This window comes from Homalodisca vitripennis, chromosome 1, assembly GCF_021130785.1.
Source record: "Homalodisca vitripennis isolate AUS2020 chromosome 1, UT_GWSS_2.1, whole genome shotgun sequence".
Taxonomy (NCBI): Eukaryota; Metazoa; Arthropoda; class Insecta; order Hemiptera; family Cicadellidae; genus Homalodisca; species Homalodisca vitripennis.
In genome coordinates this window covers 139,803,059-139,828,130 of record NC_060207.1, presented here as the reverse complement: position 1 = coordinate 139,828,130, position 25,072 = coordinate 139,803,059, and the positions used below count along the sequence as shown (strand labels likewise).

The 25,072-nt window shown below is 33.8% G+C and overlaps 1 protein-coding gene across 2 annotated transcripts; it reads right to left on the bottom strand.

Annotated features, from left to right (window-relative positions):
* Window positions 1-49: 49 nt before the first annotated feature.
* Window positions 50-24,841, bottom strand: LOC124372070 (zinc finger protein-like 1 homolog). Of its 2 annotated transcripts, none has more exons than XM_046830436.1 (7): window positions 24,765-24,841; window positions 18,771-18,876; window positions 18,340-18,451; window positions 15,310-15,503; window positions 12,611-12,770; window positions 4,829-4,946; window positions 50-551 (listed from the first exon to the last, which is right to left on the bottom strand). In XM_046830436.1, the coding sequence occupies exons 2-7, from the start codon at window positions 18,870-18,872 to the stop codon at window positions 368-370; spliced, it is 870 nt and encodes a 289-aa protein (XP_046686392.1). In that variant the 5' UTR covers window positions 18,873-18,876; window positions 24,765-24,841; the 3' UTR covers window positions 50-367. The 2 variants fall into 2 exon arrangements, with proteins under 2 accessions (XP_046686392.1, XP_046686399.1); XM_046830443.1 differs by having other exon boundaries at window positions 50-548.
* Window positions 24,842-25,072: the final 231 nt, after the last annotated feature.

The window sequence follows — 25,072 nt, the reverse complement described above, 5'->3', positions numbered from 1 at the left end:
TGGCCCAAGGGAATTTACCAAAAAGTGCAATAAAAGGGTACCAGACTCATTTATAAAATCACATAGTAAAATTTAACTTGAATTTAAATCAGTTAATTTATACAATAGATAGAATTATTTTTTACTATGGAAACATACCAGTGCCCAAGAGATATTTTATTTAGAGAAATACAAATAAATTTAAACTAGGGAACAAATAAAATTTATATTCAGAAATCATCTTTTGTCCAAGGCAGAAGATCTTTTAGTTACCTAAATTGTAATAAACCATATGAAAGTATAGTTAAAATAAGCTTTAGGGCAAATAAACATTGCTTCACAGACAACCATTGTACTTGTAGTTCTGAATGAAGTGTAGAGACGATTATTACTCGTTGACTTTGATGTTAGGATTACTCATTGGATCCAAGGCTGGATCATCAGCGACGGAGAGACGGCCGAGTCTGACGAATATGATGATCATGAAGATGGCCACAACCAGACCAATAGCCAGCTTACAGTAACGGGATGGCAGTGACCCAGAGTGGTATCGCCTGTTGTTACTGGTACTGCTGTGGGATAGAGCTTGATTAATTTGGTGTTACTTTTTACAACAGTCACAATGCCATACAAGGACCATTATAGTTGTTTGATTACTGTGCATCAAATTGAACACAAAACTAACAACCTTAACACAAAAATTAACCATACAGCTTGTAACTGGCAAATAGACAACAGGAAGTAGAAAACTTTTTTCTCTTTGTGTAGTTTCAACACAAATTGTTTAAAGCACTCAAAACATACTACATTGAATATTTAAACACCTTTTAGATTAAAATGATAAAGTTACAGTTCCTGTATTCTAGAATTATCCCACGGGGAGATGATAACTGATAGACAACAGCCAAAAAGTAGTAAGTAGACATATAAACAAGTGGACTTTTTTTGTATTTTCAATTTGTGTCAATATGAAGTTTATTTGACCAAAGATCAAATGCCATACTGATTTAAGTCACTTTCCATCCGATTATTGCTCTCAGATTATTGAAGATTACTGAAAAAATGCCCGCTGACCCACAACATCAAGCATAGTGACATCAGTGAAAAGGCAAGTTTTTAAAAGTTGTAAGTGACAAGAATGTAGATCACCTACCAATACCAGGTTTAACTAACCATTGTAAGTCTCTTAAAGTAAAAAATCCAACACTACACACCTCAAGATTGAAATTATCCAAATTAAAAGAGAGACACACGCTGTAACCTCATTTACCAGACTTAACACGTTAACTGCCATGCTGACCCGATACGGGTCGGCAAATATTTTGTTGCTACTATGCACTGCCGACCCGATCGGGTCTCACTATGACGATAACATAGTTTTACTTTAATGCAGCTACGAGCATTGTGTTTGGCTCTGGTGGCAAACCAGTGGACTAAATGTTCTAAATAGATACAAGAATGAACAGAGAACATTGTGTGAAGTTGTTTCGTTATTTTTTAGGTTCACTAAAACACAGCAGAATATTATGAACTTTTATCTCCCGATCGGGTCGGCAAATTTATTTTTTACCAATTGTTGATATATTTTTCTTCTATACTTTCATTAATTGATTTTATTATGTTATTATATTGTTTTATTAATTATTCTCGTTCCATTTACCTCATTATCGTTGTGAATGAAATTAGAAAAACTACTTGGGAGCGTTTATATTGAAATTATTGTATATAAAATGAGTTTCTTAGAACAGTCTTTGCAGAGGTAGGGCTTTGCCTGGGCACAGCTCACAGAAAGTTCTCACTTTCTTCAGATTTTTTGATGCTTGACGATGCTCTCACGCATAGCCTTGTTGTAGCAAATCTTGCAGTTTTTCCTTGATCTCTGTTTGTTTTTTCCCTCGCCAACGACAGCTGTTAACTCAGAAATGTAGTGATGGTCTGTTGAATGCACTGCGGACAGAATTTCGTCTTCTAGAATCAAAAGTGAATACGCTTACTTTTCTTTGTACGTTTTTATGGAATACACATGACTTCTTCTACGTTGAGCAGTACTTCTACATCATTCTTGTACGCTAGCCACGCATTGACAACAGCTGTTCCAAGAAGCAGTTCTTCTGCAATCTTGTGATACCAGCGCATCGACAAGGTTTCCAAATCAGAAAACTCAGATCCACTATAATTTTCCAATTCACCATAATTATCTTCATAACTATCGCGTTCACTACTTATCGGTTCGTCCAAAAAAATCTCTATATCACTTTCATCCAGGTTTTCACTCATCTCTGATATTTAATAAAGCTTAGACTAATATAAACAACCATACAGCTATGTAACTAATAACAACAATGAAAGCAGCGAGTGCAAGCGAGGTTACATAAATTGGCACGAACTACGCGAGGTATCAGCTGTGAGCAGGAAGCAGTTAGGAATGTTTGTTCAGTCAGCCGTTCATTGCACACGCACCATAGAGTAATAAAAAAGGACCGCACACTGTCTTCACAGCCATTTAAACTAAATATTCCAAAGTGTACTAAAATTTCTATGTCGGCATGATCGGGTCGGCAAGAAATTTTTTTCAGGAAATTTCGGTTGAAAAATAAATCTGCCGACTCGATTGGTCCAAAGTTAAGCCCCACACCCTGTATCATATAATTTGCATAAATCGTTTTTATTTACCGTTATATTCTCCACAACAACAATGACATATTGAAAACAAGTACAGAAAATTTTGGCAATACAGGGAATTCTAGAATCCTTTATGGTTGCAGTTAACGTGTTAACCCTCTCCCCCTCGTATTGTTTCCAGGCGCTCACGGTGCTTCTAACCTCAATTAATTCGCTCTGCCGCTCGCGCTCGGTCAAAATAAGCGGCACCTCAACTTACACACGTTCTCTCATTGTAATTAACTATAATTATATATATTAATTATTTTACTATATATTCGTTCAATGAAGTTGATTGTACGAGACCAGGGAGGGGGCACATGGACAGCTGGGCGCCGCTGGTGCGGGGTTGTTTGTTGCACAGTTACTTGGTGAAGGTCATTGTCTGGCTCGCCGTCACTGCCACTGTGATCACTCCAAACTACATCCTCAATGCCACCAACCACTTCACAAGGCTCTGGTACATCACTACACTCACTTGAATCGTCGCAATCACTACTAATAACAAGATTGATTTCACTGTCACTAAGTGTACGACTACAACCCGCTATTGTTTCCGCACAACTAATATAAATAGCAAAATAATGGAATAAATCTACTGTAAAAGTAAAGTAAATGGTCTCCTGATAGCAAACAACCCGTAGTAGAACAAAATATTGCTACTCGAGAGGAGCACTTATCGGCTCTAGTCATAGAGCACAGAATAGAAAGTGCTCTTAATATTCTGTGCTCTATGGCTCTAGTGGGTAAAGCAGTGCGTGCCGATCTGTGCCGTTTAAGCTGCAGTGGCTATGTGGTGGCCGTGCCGATTCATGCCTTGCGAGCGGGAGAGGGTTAAATACACACAAACTTTAAATCATGCTAAGTATTTCACCAACACAAAGCTCTCATCAAACAAAAATTAAGAAACCCAAGAATAATTACTTAATTAATATCTCAAGAGTGCATCAACATATTTGATCTATTAGGCAACTAGACTGTGACATCAAACTTAATGCTGTGGTTTGTTTGGGAGTGTTGACCTGAGAGTTGCTGACTGCACTCTCAGCTGTCTGTCATCAGACACTTCCACTCCAAACAGCAAGACTGCAGTGCCACTGCAACCTTGCACTGAACTTCAGCAATACATCCAGCTGCTATACTGCTTATCATACTGACATGGTTCTTGATTATCCCACCAAAACCTGACATAGTTATACAATCCCTTTATTATATAATAACTTTTATACAACTTTGACAAAATTCCACCATACTTATCAGCAATATTGACAATCTATGGAATCAGCCCAATGTTTTATTTGTTAACAGAGACAGTCTCTTAATTCTGCCCAAAAAACATCTTAATTTTAACTTTTAACAGAGACAGCCTGGCAAAGTCTGCCAAAAAAACCGTCCTAATTATTTGATTGCTCTGACAATCAGTCTTATCATTCGACCAGAGAAGTCTGCCAATTTTCTTAAATCACAGACCTCTATTATTATTTACCAAGAGGACTGAGCCAATTTAAGAGTAACATCTATCAATGCCTACAGATCTAAGAATACAACCAGATGTTTAATAGTGTATAGTACTGAAAGAGTGCCGAAACTGAAGGCAACCGACCCAATTTTCTCATATTTCTGAGACCATACCATAGACAATTTTTATTTATTAATAAAAAAGTCAAAAAGTTCCTGTGGAGTTTGTAACACAGGCGTTTAGTACCAGGGCATACAATGCACTGATAATTGTTTAGACATAACCTTATGTATTCTCTGCATAATAAATTATTATTCAGCCTAATTATGGCTGATTAATTTATGTTAAAGAAACAACAAATGTATTATAATGATACAGTCAAACTACGATAATTCAAATATTTTAAATGTGACTATCCAATTGACTTGTCCAATAATAAACCATAAATTGAAAATTATAGATAGTTTTAACTTTTCTCCCAACCCCTTAATATTATACACAAATAATAAAGTCTGCATAATTCAAAACGTTGAATAGTAAAATTTTGTTATTGGTACCTTGAATTTTGAATTATTTAACTTCCATTTATACCGTTCCCTACCAGAACAGAGATATAATATACTGTTATATAGTTTTCTGTAAATATTTAAATTTTCTAAGAATGCTGATAAAGTTATTGTACAAACTAAATATTCATTGATGGTGTTTTTAATTTTGTACAATACTTACTTCAGCCATCGCTTAAACCATTCCAAAAAAGATTTCCTCTTGTATTTGTTTTCATCGTGATCAAAACCAACCGGAGTAATCTCTTCAACTGCCTTGTAAACTCGTCTTGACTGCTGACCTGTATAAAAATGTAAAATTATCAACACTTCCCATTAACAGCCATACTTGATAAGGCCTTACGCAGTATGACCTTTGTATTGCAACAGAATAACGACGATGACTTAGGTTCTTAATACCCAACCAGTGCCGAATTCTGTTGTTAATCAGAATTATTTTGGCAACTAGATTCTACGTAATAGCAATACTGTAGATCATATGATCATCATAATGCTTTAGACACAGTGTCTAATGTTATTTGAAATTAAGTTATTATTAAGTCATATTTTAAAATTGGTTTATCTTTCAATATAGGCTATGTATATAGATTCATTTATAGATTTGATATAGCAGGTGTTCCAAAAGTTCACCCCCTATTAACATTCGAACAGAAGTTGGATTAACCAATATCCATACCCAGCAGGGATCACTTCTGGCTGGTTTATACCTTCCAGTTGAACCCACCACTGGGCACAGCAAAAACTGATGTGCCACTTCAATCTGGGCAACCTTATGGATGTCCAGTAGCGTCACATCACTAACCGCAAATGTTGAGATTCTGGGGGTTCATGGGCAATGTCGAGATTTTGGTGGGGTTTGTTCCCTAACTTCAGAGGTTCTTGCTAGCCTCAACAAGGGTATGCAACCCCCTGCCTACTTTGACTGGAGAGGCTGGTTCAGAGCTGGCCTCCCCTTTTTCCGGGAAGACATGACTTTGAGATGTAGTGCTCTAATTCTTCCTCATGGATATCAATAGGAGGCAGCCCCTACTCCTTAACCTTCCCATCCTGAATATCCTATCACTCCGGAAGCAGCACAAAGGTTCTAACAGGACTAAATGCAATTTATAAGCTTCTTGTCCTAAGAGAACAAAAAAAAAATGAATGAATATCCATGGCGGGAAGGGATTGTTATAAGACTAAAAATCATAATTTTTCAGATATATTATGAGAACTTTAACCGTCAACCTTCAATGGGAAATTGGGGTAAGTTCAAATTTTTATTTGAAACGCCCATTGAATGATATCATTTTAAAGGCCCTTTTGTATGTTTATGTCATGGTTCGGTGGAGCACTGTCTTTTTGTAAACAAGACTTGAAGTCACCTTGAGTATTGCAGGGACGATATTATTTCCATTATTTCTATGTAGTGTGTATAATATATAATTTATTAACAATATAATTTTTCACAATATTTCAACATTTTCTTTATCAGATATTTTGATACAAAACAAATCCTTTAAACAAATTTACTAGTATGCTAGAACCACTTTATTTAACAAATGACTATCACAACTGACAGTAAAAGACATAACAGTATTCCTTTGATCTTTGAAACAAAGGTAAGAGCTACTATCCAGCCCCATGTCCAAAATGGTATTTGTATTGATAGTTTTTCCTTTGATAACATGTTGAAACTTGCCTTTGATAATATTTTTTACCTACGTTTCTCTCCACAACAGAAAGTTTCTTACCAAAAGTATGATTTTTAGTGAATTTTTTAATTGTAATTTTGACAGGCCACCATTTTGTACTAGATTGAGATAGAAACCTTTGGATCACGGCATTGTTCTTATTTTACAAGGGCCTTTAAAATGAGATATCACTTAATAGGATTTACTTTCAAATTTTAACTTGGCCCCAATGCCACATTTAGGGTTGGGTATTAAAATTCCCATACATTCGAAAAAACTACAATTTTTTGTGTTTTAAACGATCTTGATATGTTGTTTTTGTTTGAAAGGTAATAGGGGAGTGGGTCTTTTGAATTATCTAACATAATGTTTTAGTACTTGTTATTCCAAACATAAATATAATAGACACACATATATATATATATATATATATATAACAATTAACACAAATAAATACTACATTAAAATACTAAAAGTAAAAATCTACAATATATATATATATATATATATATATATATATATATATATATATATATAAATTCCTTTTTCATATTTTTGTACTGAGTTATGCTGAAGAAAAATTAAATTAGTTTTCCTGTATGTTGTATGAACAGAACGGGGCCAGCGTTAACTCTAGACTGGCAAGCTATTCCTCCACCACCACTGCTACGTCATGGTGCTACATTGTGCTAAACAGTGGCTGACTTGTCGTGGTGGCTGCACCGCGCTTGCTTATATTAACAAATAACATAGCAAAAGAGCAATGGCATTAGTAGTATGTTTCATTAGTAACTGAGTGAGTAAACTCATGTTTATTATTTGCCTAACATAGAAGTAATTAATTTTTATACAGTGACTTCCAGGTAAATAAATACGAGTATTCCATTTGATATGCCGCAAAAGTGTTGTGTTCCAAGATGCAATTATAATTACAACAGAACAGAACTAAATTCGGTATTTAAATTTTAATTAAATAATGATTTTAAGGAAAAAATGGGAGACTACTCATCGGAAAAGTTTTGAACCTAAAAAATATTCTGTAGTTTGTGAAGATCATTTTCTTGATTAGGATATACTTACAGAAGATTGCATAAACAGATCAGATGGAACAGTTATCGTCTGTAAAAGATCAGTTTCAAAGTTCAGGAATCATTCATTAAGATCATTTTCCATTTTATTTAGAAATCAACCAAGTTTCATGTCACAGACTTTACCAAAATGAAAACACATGAAGACATACAATCCGAAATTGACTTTATAAACAACAACAAAAAAGTGAAGATATTTAACAGGATAAAATAAATAATTTTTGTAATTTTAGTAAGAATCTAGACAAGTTTTATAATTAAAAAGCTTGATTATATTCCAATAACAAATAAAAATTTTATAACCTTTATAAAATCAACACACCTATTTATTATAAAACCTCCTAAAGTAAGTTTGTCGGTTTGAGTTAATACATTTTTGCAGATTAATATTTATTTGAAGGGTGTTGACATTACAAACAATGTAGCTTGATAATAAATTACAATTATTTCTCATGTAAGTCATGGACAGTACTAAATGAAATGTTAAGAGTATCCTTCTATTTTGTGTATTTGCCGATACAACACTTAGAAAACAATGATTATCAATAAAAATATTATTTAAAAATGATTCTATTGCCATGACCGCTTGGAAGACCGTGGCGTGTTTCCAGGTTAACTCCTAGTCTGTATAAACCGAATCCTGCTGTAGAGTCAAGGCGTGAACCATATGTATAGAACTTCTGGACTCCTTTAGTAGGGTAGGCCTCCTTTTTACTCCATTTTTCCCTACCTTCAATAGAGATTGTGTATGGTTTACCTAAGGTGTATTTCTTAACCATTCCTTCTGATACGTTAGTTAACATTTCAGTCTCAGGAAATTGCTGGGTTATTTTCATATGACCTTCTGAAGAGGTAGACTTAATCAAATCTGTACCCAGAAGCTTCGTAGTGCTTAATGCGGCTGTCTTCATCACCTCCTACCCCAGAGGAGTGTATCCTAGGACCACTTAAAGTGCCAGCATTGGGCACGAGCTCATTGCTATTGTGATGCTTATGCAAGCTAGCCTTTCGAGACTCTGTAGCCTCTTGGCAGCTGTTCTTTTATTCTGCTTTTGTTGTTCTACTAACTGATTTATTTATTAAAGGTAAAAATTTTTTCAACAATAAACGGCAATAAAAACCTTCCATAATTTATGTTTTACTTAAAACCTGTCATTATTATTTAGTTTATTTAAAAAAATAGGTACTATAAAAACTAGATTATGAATTGGTTAATGAAACTAAATTTGATTCATAAAAAAAATAAAATGTTTACATTTCTCTTGCAAATCTTTTGTTAAATGAAGAATAAACTGTATTTCATATTTGTGGAAGTATGTTAATAGTTAAATAATATAAAAATTACATTAAAATTAAGTTTTATTGGTTATAGAGGTAGTTTTATAGGGATAAATCAACAAACCTACACATGTAGGAGAAATATTTTTCCTTGAAAAATTATAAGTTACGAACATTTTTACATGTGCAATATTGTTAAGGAATTAACAATTATGTCTAATTTTAAAGGAAAATTATAAGTTTTTAAAGAACTATATAATTTTGAAGACAATACTGCAGAGTATGTTAAGAAAAAAATCGAAAAATCAATCAAATTATCCAGACATGGCTATTACTGTCAATACAATGTCTGATTCTAATGCGTTAGACTGGTGACAATGAAGTACTTCAAATTCATTAAATCCTGCTTCAGAAGTTGTAGCCACCCTGAGCCCAGTAAAACACCATCAAAATTAGCATATCTGATTATCTAGTGATGTCCTTCTATAAAGTAAATCCTTGTTATAAAGGTCAAACTTAACTTTTTTACAAAAAGTTAAGTTTGAACCTATATATATATATATTTATATATTTATGGGTATACATATTAGCATGCCATTTATTTAATGACTACTTTCACGAGAGGCAGCCAATTTCTAGAACAACTGTAGGGAGAACTGTTCAACGCTTTATAAATGGAAACAGGAAGTGTTTCCGATTGGTCCGATCGTCATAGATGTCCTTGAAGAAGATTTTGTCGTTGTCTTGTGATTCCCCGAGACTTCTAGAGAGGATCAATCTTCGATGTCCTCGACCATCTTCAAGATCTGTGCAGCTTTTCGAGAGGGAATTCCTCACTACGAACTATGCGTACAACAGTACAATACCGAGAATTCACAGGTTGGGAAATGGTCTTCCTGCACATATTGATTTGTTCAGCATGTCCGACACATCATTCAAGAGGGAGGTCACGAAATATCTTTCTGGCCACACGTGAAACTCTGACACTGAATGTTATATTTTGTTTGCTGCTTTTTTTTGTTTCTTTTTTAACACTTTTGTTTATATTTAATGGCATCAAACCCTGCATGTATAGTCGCATATTTTATATTTCGCTAAATAGAAATGGTTTCTTGTGAATGTTATATATTGCTTGCTATTTTCTTAACACTTTTGTTCATATATTATAATGGCATCAAACTTTGCATGTATTGTAGCATGTTTTATATTTTGCTAAATTGAAATGGTTTCTTGAGATGTTTTTATCTCAAGAAAGGCTACGCTAAACTTTATTTTTTCTTTCGTATTGTATTTGCTCATATGTATATGTATTTCTTAGTAGTATAGTAAATAACTCTATAATTTATATGCTACTTTAATTAAGTTTTTTTGCAGATCCAACTGCATGTTGCACTTGTTTATGAACTATGTTGCTGTTGTAATTTTTCTTTTTATTCACGATGTTGATGTTATTTGGCACTTGTTTTGGATTTTGTTTGCTTTTAGCACGTATACATGTAAACTATTTATGTAAGTTGTTTTTATCAAGCCTCTTGTATTTTCATAATACCTATATCAAATGTAAAATGGTGTACACCGTATATAAATAAATAGGTCAGGAAGGCCCACTACTGCGACAACCGAAGACAACTCTTTAGATGTATTGCAGTCATTTATTGAGAACCCGCAAGAGTCCCTACACTCAGCAGCACAAACTCATAACATCTCTGTTACGTCTGTTAAATAAATTCTGAAAGGGTCTAATTTTAAGCCTTATAAAGTTCATTTGGTGAACGAACTCAACGAAGATGATTTCAATCGACGTATAGAATTTTGTGAAACTATGATGGCCAAAATAGATCACAACGAAATTGATGTAAACAATATTCAGACGAGTGTTCATTTATGCTGAATGGAAGCGTAAACAGGCACAATAGCCGTTACTCGAGTAGCGAAAATCCTCACTGGATGCGGGAGGCACATACGCAGTATCTACTAATGGCGAATGTCTGGCTTGGTGTGATAGGTACCCAGTTAGTAAGTCCTTTCTTTATTGAAGGAAATTTAAATGCAATATCATACCAACGTTAGCTGGAAAATGAAATTACACCAGCACTTCGAAACATGTTTGGAGAACATTTCCAGAATATCTCGTTTCAACAGGACGGAGCACCCCCACACTACGGCATCGACGTAAGAGCCTATTTAAACACTGTTTTTGGCAACAGTGGATCGGAAGGCAGGCGACTGTAGAATGGCCAGCGCGTTCACCAGATCAATCTCCATTAGACTATTTTGTTTTGGGGTTACCTTAAGGACAATGTCTACAAAACAAAGCCTCAAAATTTAAATGAACTGAGACAAAGAATACTTCAAGAATGTCAGACGATTCCTCAAGTTGCCCTGCAAAATTCTGTTAATAGTTTTTATGTGCGTCTTTCCAACTGTCAAATAACCGGAGGTGAACAATTCGAACATTTACTCTGAAAACATTTGGTAAGTAAACATCTTTTTTAAATAAAATCTTTGAACAGCCGCCATTTTGTACTGGATCAATCTTTTTGAGTGCGGTGATGCATTACACTCTGCTAGATAAGCCCTTTAAAATGATGTGCATATTGGCCTATGCTCCTATTTAAGATTTCCTTCTGACTCCTTGCGGGACGTCCCCATGATATTACAGAAAACTGATCATTCCCTCAAAAAGTAGATTTTTAGGTGTAGTGTTGATGTACCAAATCTTGTTGATTTATCTGTTATCGTTCAGAAAATATTATACCTGTGCAGAACTTTATGTACACCCTGTATATATATATATATATATATATATATATATATATATATATATATATATTTGTTCATGCCATGATAAAGGCCATACAATTCTAAATAATACCCATGTTAAATATAATTATTATGATTCTACAATAAAAACAAACATGTTCTAAACAAAATGCTGCCCGGTACCAACATTTTATAAACTGTACTCATTTGTCAGAGCGTAGAAATTACATAGTAATACTGTAGTTTTCACAATACATCAAATAAAACATCAAGATAACACAAATAAATATTACTAAATGTTAATAAAAACACAACTTTTTCCAAATTGTTTATTTTTTGGGCGAGGCCTTTCAAAACCAAAGGTTTCATCTTCAGGCAACTCCACAAATAAATATTTACACATTGTTTGTTACAATTAATATTTTTTAATACTGTAATTTATTTTGTCCCCAATAAGGAAGATTCGTCCAAAAATAGTGGTCTCCTGATAAGTACCTAAACAACATATGTTTCACAGATCAAAGAGTAGGGAAACAACATGAAACACATTTATCAATAGTTTGGAACTTATTGAAAATAGCTATCTGGTTATTTGGCCAAAATAACCTTGTACTATATAAAATATTATCGAAATATGAAACATCAAAATTAGTGACGGCGGCAATTTATCATTTTTTGTACCATCAAAATTAGCAACCCGCGGCACTCAAAGGGTTTCACCTGCACACCTCAAGTCAAAAATTCAGGGCCCCTTCAATATTACTTAGTACTCTGTTGTACAAGATCTGCTAAATCATACAACATGAGATCAAAGTTGGTGATTCCCACTGCAATATACAATAATAATAATACAGAAGTACCCATGTAGTAAAACATATTTATTTTGCATTACTTAAAAAGTAACGAAGAAAGAAACTGAACGATAGTATTCTACAGAATGTGTTGGTTAGATAATGAGAAGAGATGCAATGTTATCTAGCTGATTCAAAATTATAATGATTATAAGATATAGCTATATAACCTATTGATCAACACTAGTACGATTGTAGTTCAAGAAGGCAAACAAACTCAGTTGGAGTCACACTTCATCCTATTCCTATGTTACAAAGTAAAAGTAAACTGAGGATAACAAAGAGGATTCACCTGACGAGTCTGTCCGGCTGTAGGTTATAACAGGCTCTTCCACGTGAACCACAGCATCATGAGAGTTCCTGTGTCCATCCACCATATTGTCAAGAGGCGTAGTGTTTGATACATGATTCTTGACGGGGTTCACTTTATTTGGTTCCACCTCTTCACTTAGCTGAGAACAAATGATATAAAATTACCTTTATTAGAATTTAATTTATATAAGTGAAGGACTGCAGTAATAGGTTAATATATTCAACTCATTCTAGTGGCAATAGGCAGCATATCAAATCAAAATAATTTGGCAGACTCCTAACAACTACTGGTTTTCCTTGTTGACGCCTACATGATTATTAAAACAATACATTAGCAACTACTGAATTCATAATATTGCATATAAATACAAAGCAGTAGTTTAGGTTATCCATGATTTATGAATTTATTAAGTTTGCTTAGCAATCCTATGCTCTGATAACAGAGATGTGGAAATGGTTGAATTTTCCAATAGTCAAATGCTTTGCACAATGCATACTTGGTAATGACAAGTACTAGCAAACTGAGTTTATTGTGAATGTAGCGCAATAGACTAAAAGCAGTAAAATTGTAAAATTACACTTTAAGAAATGATGCTATTCTAAGTTTAGTAATGTTGTTGATGATGGATATTATTTTTAAAGTGAAACAACATTTGAAGACCTGATATCTTTTTCCTTAAAATGTGAAGCTTTAAAACACAAGATAAAATATGCTTTGAAGTAAAAATAAAAGTGGACACGCTTAAAAAGTTAAGATGTACAGCAGAAATATTTGAAAACCATAACAAGAAACAAAACAAAACAGATAGAACCAAATGCAAACCTCCCTCCATAAAAAACGTGAGGGTATAATACAGATATATTTCAACATAAAAAAATTAAAAAGACCAACAGGTATTGTCCTCCCCCTTTCCCATCAAGTTACCCTCAATTTTGTTTCTGTATATGTATGTATACATGGCCCTGTTTTTATAAATTTCTCAAATAAACAAATTTGATTGTTTTATATTTTTAGCAAAAGTAAATAATCTTTTTTTCATTAACCAAAAGAAATGTAACAATAATTTTTATGTAAATATACAACAAATTATTAATAATGTGTATATTTGGTATTCCAATCAACCCAGTGGGTTAACTCTAGTGGTGTGACAAGCGGTTCCAAATGCGGACCATTGCATCAGCTGTGGACTGGTTCTAGATAACAGTTCCATTCCAACGAAACGCCGTATTCATTTCGTTATGTCTCGTTTTATGTATATCGGATTTGTTTGATTGTAAAATGGCTAAGTTAAAATGTACTAATCAAGTACTTTTAATCGGTGATTGAAATTCTAACAATTTTTAAAAACGGAGAATCAAAATATTTTTATTACAAAATTTATTGTATTGTATATATGTATTTTATATTTATTGTATGCTAATAATATTAATTTTATTTCGATTAAAATCAAAAATATGTTGATAACACCATTAAACCAAAATAATATTCAATATCTTTATACTATAGTTTAAAATTAAGAAAAAAAAAAACAACTATAAATACTTTGTTATAAATTACAAAAGTGTTGAATAGAAATAAATTCTCTTGTATTTGGAATTAGAGGAGGGTAAAAACCATGAGAATAATAATGTAGCCTCTTTGAAAAGTTAGTTATCTCATCGTTCAAGTACCAGTAGCAACCAGTTTAGGATACACAGCAATGAACTCCTACCGTTATTGCAACAGTTCTATTTGGAACAACCTAATCATAATGCTACGATTCATTGCAACAGTTACGTCACCTCTAGCTGAAATGACCCATCTCTAGTTGTGACACTCAGATTCGTTGCAACATACGCTATCAGCTCCAGTTGGAACAACCGATCTCTACTTCTAATGCTTTGATTCATTGTGTAAGTTCCAGTGGAATCCTATACATTTTCGTTGTAATGGTAGGCGTATGTTGCAATGGTCATGTTGTCGTGACAGTTTCAGAAGAACCTTTCATTTTTTCATAGTTGTACTTTCGTACCAGTCGAGTTATGGATCGTCGTGTCGAGGCAGTTTCAGTTTCAAAGACGTACCCTAACCTTAGATCTGGCCATCATATTTTTCTGTGCTATCATGGATAATTTGCCAAGGTTTTTATAAACCACTCTCAGGCATGATGTTTTTGCTAATAAATATACTTGTTGTATATAATTTTTTCAGCACAAAAGCTAGAATGTAAATATATTATCTGTTGTAATTTGAAAATTTGCTTACAGAAACTTTGTAAAACAAGTAATTACTCTGTAGAACAATATATATGTTGTAATAATTTTAATTTTGTGTAATAGCTGACAATCTAAGCTTTTGATTGATATACAATATGTTAGAACATAAGGTTTCTCTTGTACTTTGATGTTGTCTCCAGCAAGGATGGCCACACTTTGTAGAGTCAAACAATGGTAACAAGATAAATACATAGATTCCAGCTGATGGCTTGTTCACTGACAGATACCATATTATAATATTGTAAAAGCTGTAGATTCTCAGCTGTTCATATTGGCCACTGAGAACAATAATCTACTGATCAAAGTGTTATGTAATCATAACTTACAAATTGATTACAGCACTATAGCGGTAACAAGGGTCATTACAAGGCTCACAAATTATAATAATTTAACATGAAAAATTAATTAAAAAATAAAACTTACCAGAGGCAAGCCAAGGCCAATCCGAGCCCAGTTGACTCCGGCCAGTTTCTCTCGCAGCACATCAGCAACTTGCGATACAAGGTTTGTGGGGGGGAAGATGCCCACCTTACACGACGGGCATGTATAACCAGCTGGGGCTGTTGTGGCAGGCATCCTGCGGGCATACTGGTCCAGGCACGCCCAGTGGAACACATCTAAACATGATTAATAGTTTCAAGATATTCTTTATTACACATTTACTCAAAATATTATTTTCATCGCGATCGTCAACATTTACAGTTTCACTACTCCATGAAGTCAAAGACTATAAGAGACACAAAATCAGATGAGCTTTTTTTATCATTCCTACAAAACACCTGAAATTGAATTTGAACCTAGTTTCATTCTCCTAATTCAACCCATTTGTTATACTAATAACTTTGTTATCCTTGCCACTTACAGCAATGAAGTAAAAGACACTGGATTCATAATGGTGTTTGAAACAGAATTAAATTATAAATAGTTTCATATTTTAAAACACAATTAATTATGGTTTCTGTATCAAACAAGTAGAAGCCGTAGCCAAAAAAGGGATATCTTCAGGAAAACAATAAAAAATCACTCGAGAAAATCATGTGAGTCTGCTCTTCATCAACTGGTGAGTAGAATTGAAAAGGCGATTGAGAATAAGGAGGTAGCTCTCACCTGCTTTTTGGACATTCAAGGGGCCTTAGGTTATACTTGTGCCGCATCCATCAATGAGGCAGCTAAAGCACATGGGTTGAATGATATTTTCTGTGGATGGGTTGAGGCCCTGCTTCATACCAGGTATGTCACCACATCCCTGCATAGTGAGAATATAGTCACAAAGACCACCAGGGGGTGTTGTCTCCATTGCTGTGGAACCTTGTGGTTGAAGATCTGCTCCAAGGACAACCACAAGTGGTTGGGAGTCAATAGGAGTGGTGTTTGCTATGGACTATGCGTATAATGTAATGATCCTTGGGACAGTTACTGTTACCAGCACAGTAGGACAGTTACTGATTTGATGATCAGTGCCCTTGGAATGGTGGGTCGTTGTTGCTCAAAGGCTGGACTTTGTTAATTCTTCCAAAGTGACCAACATCTCTTTTACTAGGAGGAGGAAGATGGAAAGAGGAGGAGGGACCCTTGATGATGCAAGGAATTAATGTTCTTTTGTAAACTCAGGTGAAGCATCTCGGGATTACTCTGGACCAAAGTCCACTGGGGCAGATGGTCCTGAAAGCTATATTCTCTAGTGTGTTCAGGTGAAGAATTGTGAGGGATTGTTACATTACTGTTTTCAAGCAGGGTAGACTCAACAACCCAACTTTCTATTGGGTCCCAGGCCACACTGGAATTAGAGGTAATGGGTCCACTGATGTATTGGCAAATAAGACATCATCAAAGAAGTTCATGGAGCCTCAGCTATTCTATGGAACATCCAGAGATATAATTAGGCACATCATATAACTAATTGCTGGGCAAAGGACAAGCATCACGGTAGATGGGTCACCATGTCAGAGCTTAGAATGAGTAAGTTTTACTCTTTCCTTCCAGAGAGGTTTCCCATAAGGGATTACAGCTGGAGAGAGGTGTTTTGCAATGGAAAAAAAGGCCTGTTACAAGGCACGGTTTTCTGTGAAATTAGTGATATCTTAGACAGATACTAATGTGTAGGATGTGCGAGCAGCACGAAGACACAGCTGAGAACATAGTTTTTACTGTGATGGCCTTACAAAGGACAAGTTATCTCATAGAGAGCTCATTGATGTTACAGCACTTCATTACGTTTCTTGGAAGGGCTGGAATGTAATGAACATCTCTTTTTACTTAGTGAGGAATGCAAAATGCCTAAAACCTTTTTGGCCTAGGTTTTAGGACTGCCCCTTTTGAACGAATGAATGAACACAAATCTTTAAATGGTGACAAAATTTTTTTCATTAATTATTTTGTCAGAACTTGCTAGAAGGGAAAGTTATAGGATAAATGAGAGGTTATCTAAGCAGGCAGCTTCCAGAACTCCTATGTATCATCATACAGCTTTTCACTCCACCCACATTGGAATATGGAATGAAATCTTCTAAATATTCAGAATCTGTTAATATGTCATTAAAAGATTAGCTGTTTCAAGTTTTTTGGTTTAAAGTTTATATTTAGGCATGTTTGTTGTGATTATGGAATCTGTTTTCATGAGTAAATTGCTTCTAACAAGTATTTTACAGGGTTTACATGTGTTAGTTGTTCGGCTCTTTTCCGTTAATTCACCACCACTAATGTCGTTGAGTTTCCGTTTATTCACCAACACTAACAATATTAAATACGGTTACGGATATGTTCAACGCACTTTGGAATGTTCATTCCAGTTCTTTTTGATCCTCTAAGAAGCATGCAAGTCTTATCTTATCATTTAGCGATAAAGATAAGCAAACTTGCGCTCGGTGGCCAGTCCAGTCAATCACTGTTTCTCCGCAAGTATGAATATGTTACAGCTTGCTAGTGAGTGCGACAGTAAAGAAAAGGCAGTAAGGTTTTTGTAATTGAGAGGTGTTTTGCACAACCCGAGGTTGTGTACTAATAAACATGATATGACATTACGGCTCAGTGACACTTAAGACCGTTGGTCATGTTCCAAACGCGAGTGTCAGGATACAAACCTGTACGAGCAGATACTTTTTTAACAGGATCTCGTCTTATGTCGTGTATTTTTTTCTCCTTTCTGTTTAATTACATAATTTATTTTCCACAATTAATACCTCTGGTGGTGAATTAACGGAATTATAAGTATACAAATTTGTGGTGGTGAATTAACGGAAAAGGACCAATTGTTTTTTTTATAATATAATTAGTTGCAAATAAAAAATGTTAATACATAATAATAATTCGTAAATTTATTTTATTCAATCCAATTAATTGTATTACTAAATCCAATTTAATTTTTTATGATTTTGTTTTTAAATACATTTCATCGAAAAACATTTTTAGATCACACACACACACACACACACACTGTCAGTATTACACACTTACGGTAACATGTGAGTCGGACACAATCTTCAATGATCAAATCCTTGGAACACAGAACACATTTTGGACTGTAATCACAGTCCTGCAGCCAGCGCAAATAGGACTGCACCACACACTGGATCAAAAAGATGCACTGACATATATATGAAATATACAAGTTTCTTGGGTATATTGTATAAAACATGAGTCTTCTCTAAGAATTTATTTAAAAATAAATCTGTATATAAACATAAATAATATGTAAATGGTCTTAAGTATGACTGCACAACAGCATATACAACTACATTATCACTGTTATTTCCCATCTAATCCTAACAAATCAGGTGTTTAATTTTAAGATAGTTTCCTTATCTCAGAACTATTATGAGCGGGAGAGGGTTAACTAATATCATTATAAGTTAAACAGGTTATGCTATCCATTAAACAATACATACCTTTGGATGCTTAGTAACTATACAATACTCGCAGACATTTACTCTGTGTTCAAAACAAAACTGATTTGTCACTCTACGTTTTGGACATTTACAGAGGCCCATATTTCTGCAACAAAAATTCAAATTACTGTACTATTTATATCCATAATCATATACACAAAATTTTGTACTGTAGATTTTAGAGGCATTGCATCTAGACTACTTTGGAGACTAACCTTACAAATGCTAATCAATTATGTTTTAAATTTCTGAACTTTCCAAAATTGTATTCATGTATAAGTAAGGGTTCGCTGAAGAGAAATATCTCTTCCTGCAGTTGGAATCTCTCGTTGATCATGCTGAGGCATCTGCTGCTTCCTTAAACTATGTTACCAAAAACTTTATTAAGCCTGATTTGTCAGATTTTGAAAGGTCGCTTTTAGTGTTTTACTCAAATCATAAGAATTTGTTTAAAATTTTCCACATGTCTTTAATCTTTTATTTAGCATTTATCCATTCAGATACATCATCCTGACTGTGACTATGCTCTGTTGTGTGACACACACTATATACAGTCAAATAAAGAGTTAAAGAGATATTTGTGTTTATCTATATAGCAGAACGTTTATTAGAATAAAGCGTAACCAGGAACTATACATCCCTAAGAAAACACGATTTTGACTTCATGGATTAAATAAGATAAAGTAACTACTATAATTCAATGATGTGTAAATATTTCTATATATGTTCTTATTTTGTGTCAAAATGTATTATATTTAAACATATTAAGACAATGATAATTTTAATAAAACATAATGGAAGAAATTTAACAAAAATCATGCTGCAAAACCATTTTTCTCAACTACAGCTAATTCTTAAAATGTTTTGGCAACTGTTACAAGGATACTGGATATCTGTTGTAGACATTTTATAATTCTTCAATGTAATGTATGTTAGTTAGTTGGTGATGTCTGTAATTAAAGTATACCTTATATAACTGGAAAATGTGACTTTTGAGTTCATATTTTTTCGAGGGTACAGATGTTTGAAAGTGTTGACGTTCCAAAACGGTATTGCTTTATCAAGCCATTCTCTAATTGATGGTTGGCGGTAAATAAGCAAGCATATAACACAAAATATTCATACATTATAACAGTAAAATTCAGCTTTGAAGATTTTTTAGTTCAGAAAAATGGTTAGACACAAAGACTAGATCCAGTTGCCCTACATTTATACATTTCCAAATGAGATGGTTTGTTGTGGGAAACACTCAATAACAATGATTTGTCAAAAAAACCAATCTGGCTTCTATTTACACTAGCTAAAATACTAAATCCTCTCATAACAAACCCAGAAGACAGGAAGGCTGCAATATAATAAGTGGCCACCACCACAATAGAATCATGATTATCAATTAAAAATATTGAAACTATTAAATACATTTTACCTATAGATATTCATAATTAATTATGAGCTGTTTTTTATTTAACCCTAGAGGTGGCATTGTAAATTCTCTGTAGTGGCACAGTGTTTTAGGCCAACTTTTCGTGTATTTTTGTAATATATATTACTACCTCAACTAATGCTCCAAACTTAACATATTATACATCATTTTTTTATAAAATAACACAGAAAAACATGTTCTACAAAAAAAATTTTTCTTGTCATAAATTTTTGATGCGGCAAAAAGATTTAAAAAAGTAAAAAAATTAAATTTTATCCTCGGATTCCGTTTCATACCTGACCAAGCGTATAAAAAAACAATTCTAATATAAACATTTTATCTAGAATTTATTGGTGATATCAGAAATATATATTTTATATGACTTTTAAAATCCATATTTACACTTTTTGTGTTTTTTTTTACGGAAATTTACCAAAGCACTTAATTTTTATGCACAGGGGTAAGACATAAAGCCGATATATACATGTTGACATATAATGTATTCAATACCCTAAAACCATTTTTATGAATCATTTTGGTTATAAATCAAATAAAAAATAAATATAAAACGCATTGGTGTTACATACCTATATTTACAATATATACAAGTGTAGAATTCAGCTCCTCAAGCAGTTTGAATAGCAGTTCTCTCAAGTCACTTGATCTATCTCTAAAGATTTCACTCATTTTATCACAAATTATTTACAAAAATATGTGTAATATACTATTATTTAGCTCATAAGTAATAACTAGCTGAAATAAACTCCAAACTATGGACTTGGAACAACAATAGAAAGTAAACAAATGTTGTGCGGGCGGGCCAGACGTCTGCTGCACAACTGTTTTTATATATATATATATATATATCCATAGAGGATATCTATAAATAGTATAAAACCTAATAAAATACGTTATCATTGTAAAATATGATTCTTCATCTTTCCAAATATATGATTTTTATCACAATCAGATTATATTTACTCCTTCAAAAATAACATATATATATCGTATGGGGGACAAAGGCAGCTATCCATAAATAAATAAATTAAAAATTACAATTATTAAAAAGTACGTAAGAACAAAGTTCTTGAGTCATAAATTAAAAATAATATTAAAATCTCCCGTCACAAAGCTAAATCCAAATTACTGAGCCAGTTTAGAGACCCATCCTCTAAACCACTCAGACCAGCCAGACCACCAGAAAACAATCGCAAAGGGCAGTCGTTTACAATGTGCTCAATTGTCTGAGAGTTTGCGCCACAATCACACGTCTGGTCGTCAGTAATACCCCACTTGAATTTCCAGTGATTGCTTCTCCCAACCCCAGTTCGAAAACGATTCAATAAAACCCATTCCTTTCGAGGAATTTCCAAGCCACCCGCTGCTTTCGTAGGATCGGATATCAAGAACTTGTTCCGTCCATCGAATGATTCCCAGGATGACGCCCAGTTAGCATTAGGCGTAAAGTTCTCCTCTATCAACTGGGATGCTGTTCGTAGTGATGGCTTGCGTGATTTGAGCCGGCTATCTTGCTGAGGAAGGTCGCGCGTAACGGGCAATTCGGGATTGGACACGATCTTATTGAACTCTCTCAGAAGAGCCAATAACATAATGCAACGCAACGTAATCGGGCCGGAATTCCGGCACTGTAACTTAGACGGCCGACCGCGCCGTATATCCGGCGCCTGCCACTTTTAGGGTTAATTAGTACTGAGTAGACTAGTGACATCAGCAAGAACAATGGCGAAGAGGTAATTATCATATTAACGGCCGGGGCGGAAAAAAACGAGTTTTGCGTTAAAAACTTATTGGAATCGTCATATAGAAAAAAAAAGTATAAGGTTTGATGGGGTGGAAATGAGAAATAACGAAGTTCTAGAAAATGAAAAATTAAATAACTTTTCAGTAATATCTCCATGTTCTACATCCACGTCTAGCGTCACTTGACCTTTTGTGGCCAATGATTGAACCTCGTGATGACGTCATCGGTTGCGCCGCCATCTTTGCAAACGTAAATGAAAAATAATACAGAAATGAGCAGAATTTTGATCAAAATAAATAATGTTTTTCTTAATTTCGAGAAAAAAATTAATTACGAGTGCCTCCGGCCATCAGCGCGGGGCAGCACCTTCGGGTGCTGCCCCGCGCTGATGTCAATAAAAGAAAAACATCCCTCGAGATAGTACCTATCAGTAAAATATAAAATACTAGAGGGGCTGATCAAAAATATAAATTGAAATGTAATGCAAAGGCAATTATGTAAAGTTAAAAAACTAAATAAATCATGAAAAACTCAAATATATAGATGGATCAGAGAACACATACCATTAGTGTGTTGGCGGATACAGCTGAGCAGCAGCAACAAAAAAGTCGTCTATCACAACGAAACGACAAAGTTTCCCGGTTTAAAAACACCAATCGACCGCACGACGAACACATACACTCATTTTTAAAAATTCCATGTTCAATTAAAAAAGAGATAATATTGTTTCGGTTAAAACGTAAACTCTTTACGTGCCCTACGAAACACTCCGACACACACAATTCACTAGGGTTGGTTGAACTAGTGGATGGTTGATTCATCATTGTAAACGCACTCACTCAATCCGATCTACTGAACACGATATCTTGTGTAGAACTGACCCATGCCCCGGAGAACTCAGATAACAGGTACGTTATCAGGCTGCTATCAGTCCCGGCCGCAGATAATATTCAAGTAAACAGATTATCCAGACACAGCACACTAACTGAACATTAAAACATTAGGAACTTTTAAACCACTTATCAATATACCCCCTAAAATTATGTTATTTGTCATTTGCACCCCATAGTACTATATATATTTTTTGTTCAGGAGGGTGAGCAGAATACGTTGGTAACGTCAAATTCGTGATTTGCCGCCCCGGCGTTTAATCTTACTGGTACGGGCGAAGAATATGCAATTATTGTCTCATAATGTATTTTTAAACACTGAACAAAGTTTTATTAAATGGTTACAAGATGACCTTGCTTCTTTAAATCAAGTGTCCAGTTTGTAGTGAAGAAATGAAAACTGGAACTAAAAGTGGAAATCAAAGTGTTTCGCTACAAGAAAAGTCAGAACAAACATGATGTTGCACTTGAAAAGCCTTTTTGGTAACATTCTAAATTTGGTATTATAAATATATTGAAAAGCATGTACTATTTTAGTTGGACTCAAAACATACTATGAAGTTTTAATTAATGAATGTATTTTTGACTACATCAGTACCTGCAGAAATACCATTTCAGATTGGCTAAATTAATTGTAAGTATTCGCTGCTGAAACATAATTTAAATAAAGTTTAGTTATTTTATATAATCTGAAACTATAATTAAAAAGCCTAAAACATAACTCAGTTCGACATTATAGCTCTAAACTAATTCAAAGTAAAATCATGTGTTTGGTATTTGACTAATGGTAGCAAGATCCAGGAATATGTTTTCAACCTGCCACCACTCAAACAATTACAGCTATCACGGTCCTATTGCTTGACTTCATAGGCGTGGAAACAGCATTCCTTCCGATGGTGATATGTTTTATGACAGCATCGCAACACCTTAAAAAGAGACTGCAACAGTAATGAGTGATAGAGTTTTTTTTCCCCTTAATATCAGTTGGAGATGATGTTTGTGATTTTTCACTATTGTAACATTATTTCACAAATCTTAATACTTATTTATTATTCCACTGCATAATCACTACTTTCTGTAATTTAATTAGTTGTTATTTATTTTGTTGATGTTATATTTAAGTTGCATGAAAATGTTGTGAAATTATTGTATATTGGCGGATGCCGTTGAAATAAATAATAAATAAATAAATAAAGTACGAGTCGGACAAATTTATCCTTAAAAATAGTAAAAAGTATAAAAATTTTAAATTTATTTGTTCGTAATATTTTATGAATATTAATAACATAGATAGTTTGTTATTTATCATTCCAACAGAAATGATAAATAACATAACAGAAATGATGATGTTGGTGTATTGTTAAACCAACAGAACTAATTGTTTTTTGAAATACCTCTTTGTAATTCGGTCCAACATTATGCTTTCAGTATTTTTAGATAGTCATGATATTGAGGATTCGATAGTGGTGGTAGCCGCTTATTATACTGCAGCCAACAGAAAGGTTCAAAATACAGAGGGAAAATTTTTGGAAGTGTACTAAAACAATTGAAGAGCATTTTGTAAAATTTCATGGAGTTAATGATTGAAGACATGAAAGTGGTGTCATTAAAAGTCTAGTGTTGAGGGAACAATTGGGTCACTCTAAATTCTGAAGAGGTAATTATGTAATTTATTTTAGTGTGCAACTGTAGAGCAAATCGTTTATCAACAGATTTTAGGGAGTTGTCTGACTGTGACAACTAGGTACTAGGTAGTGTACTTTCATTAGTGGTTTACAAATATTTTTTAGGTAATTTAGTTTTGTTAAACAATACCAATGCATTAGTTTTTAAACCTTGAAATATCGAATAATTTGAGTGTTCCAGTACTTATATAAAATTTAAAATTAATGTCTAAATTTAACACAAATTCCACTTACACATAACCTAACCTCCGTTTCTTCCAATTGACAGTCGGCAATAAGGTGACGTAACCTGTATGATCACTACCATCCAAGTCAGCTTATCTTTTTTATGTTCGTCCTTTAAATAGAGGCAGTATGAAAAAAACATAGAAATGTAAAAGACATAATGTAATAGTTTATTACTATATTAGTCTACTCCATAGAAGTATTGTTCTTCGTCTATATTCTCGGAGTAAAGTTTATCATATTATGAATCTGAATATCTTTTAATGTATTTTTAATAAATTATTATTATTTTGAAGCTCTAGTGAGGGTGACAACAA

Bases quoted from the DNA above. Each gene is read 5' to 3' on its own strand.
- LOC124372070 (XM_046830436.1), bottom strand. From the start codon at position 18,872: ATGGGCCTCTGTAAATGTCCAAAACGTAGAGTGACAAATCAGTTTTGT. The intron at 18,452-18,770 runs GTATGTATTGTT...TTTTTGATCCAG, and splicing joins TAGTTACTAAGCATCCAAAG to TGTGTGGTGCAGTCCTATTT. The intron at 15,504-18,339 runs GTAAGTGTGTAA...AATCATGTTTAG, and splicing joins TGTCCGACTCACATGTTACC to ATGTGTTCCACTGGGCGTGC.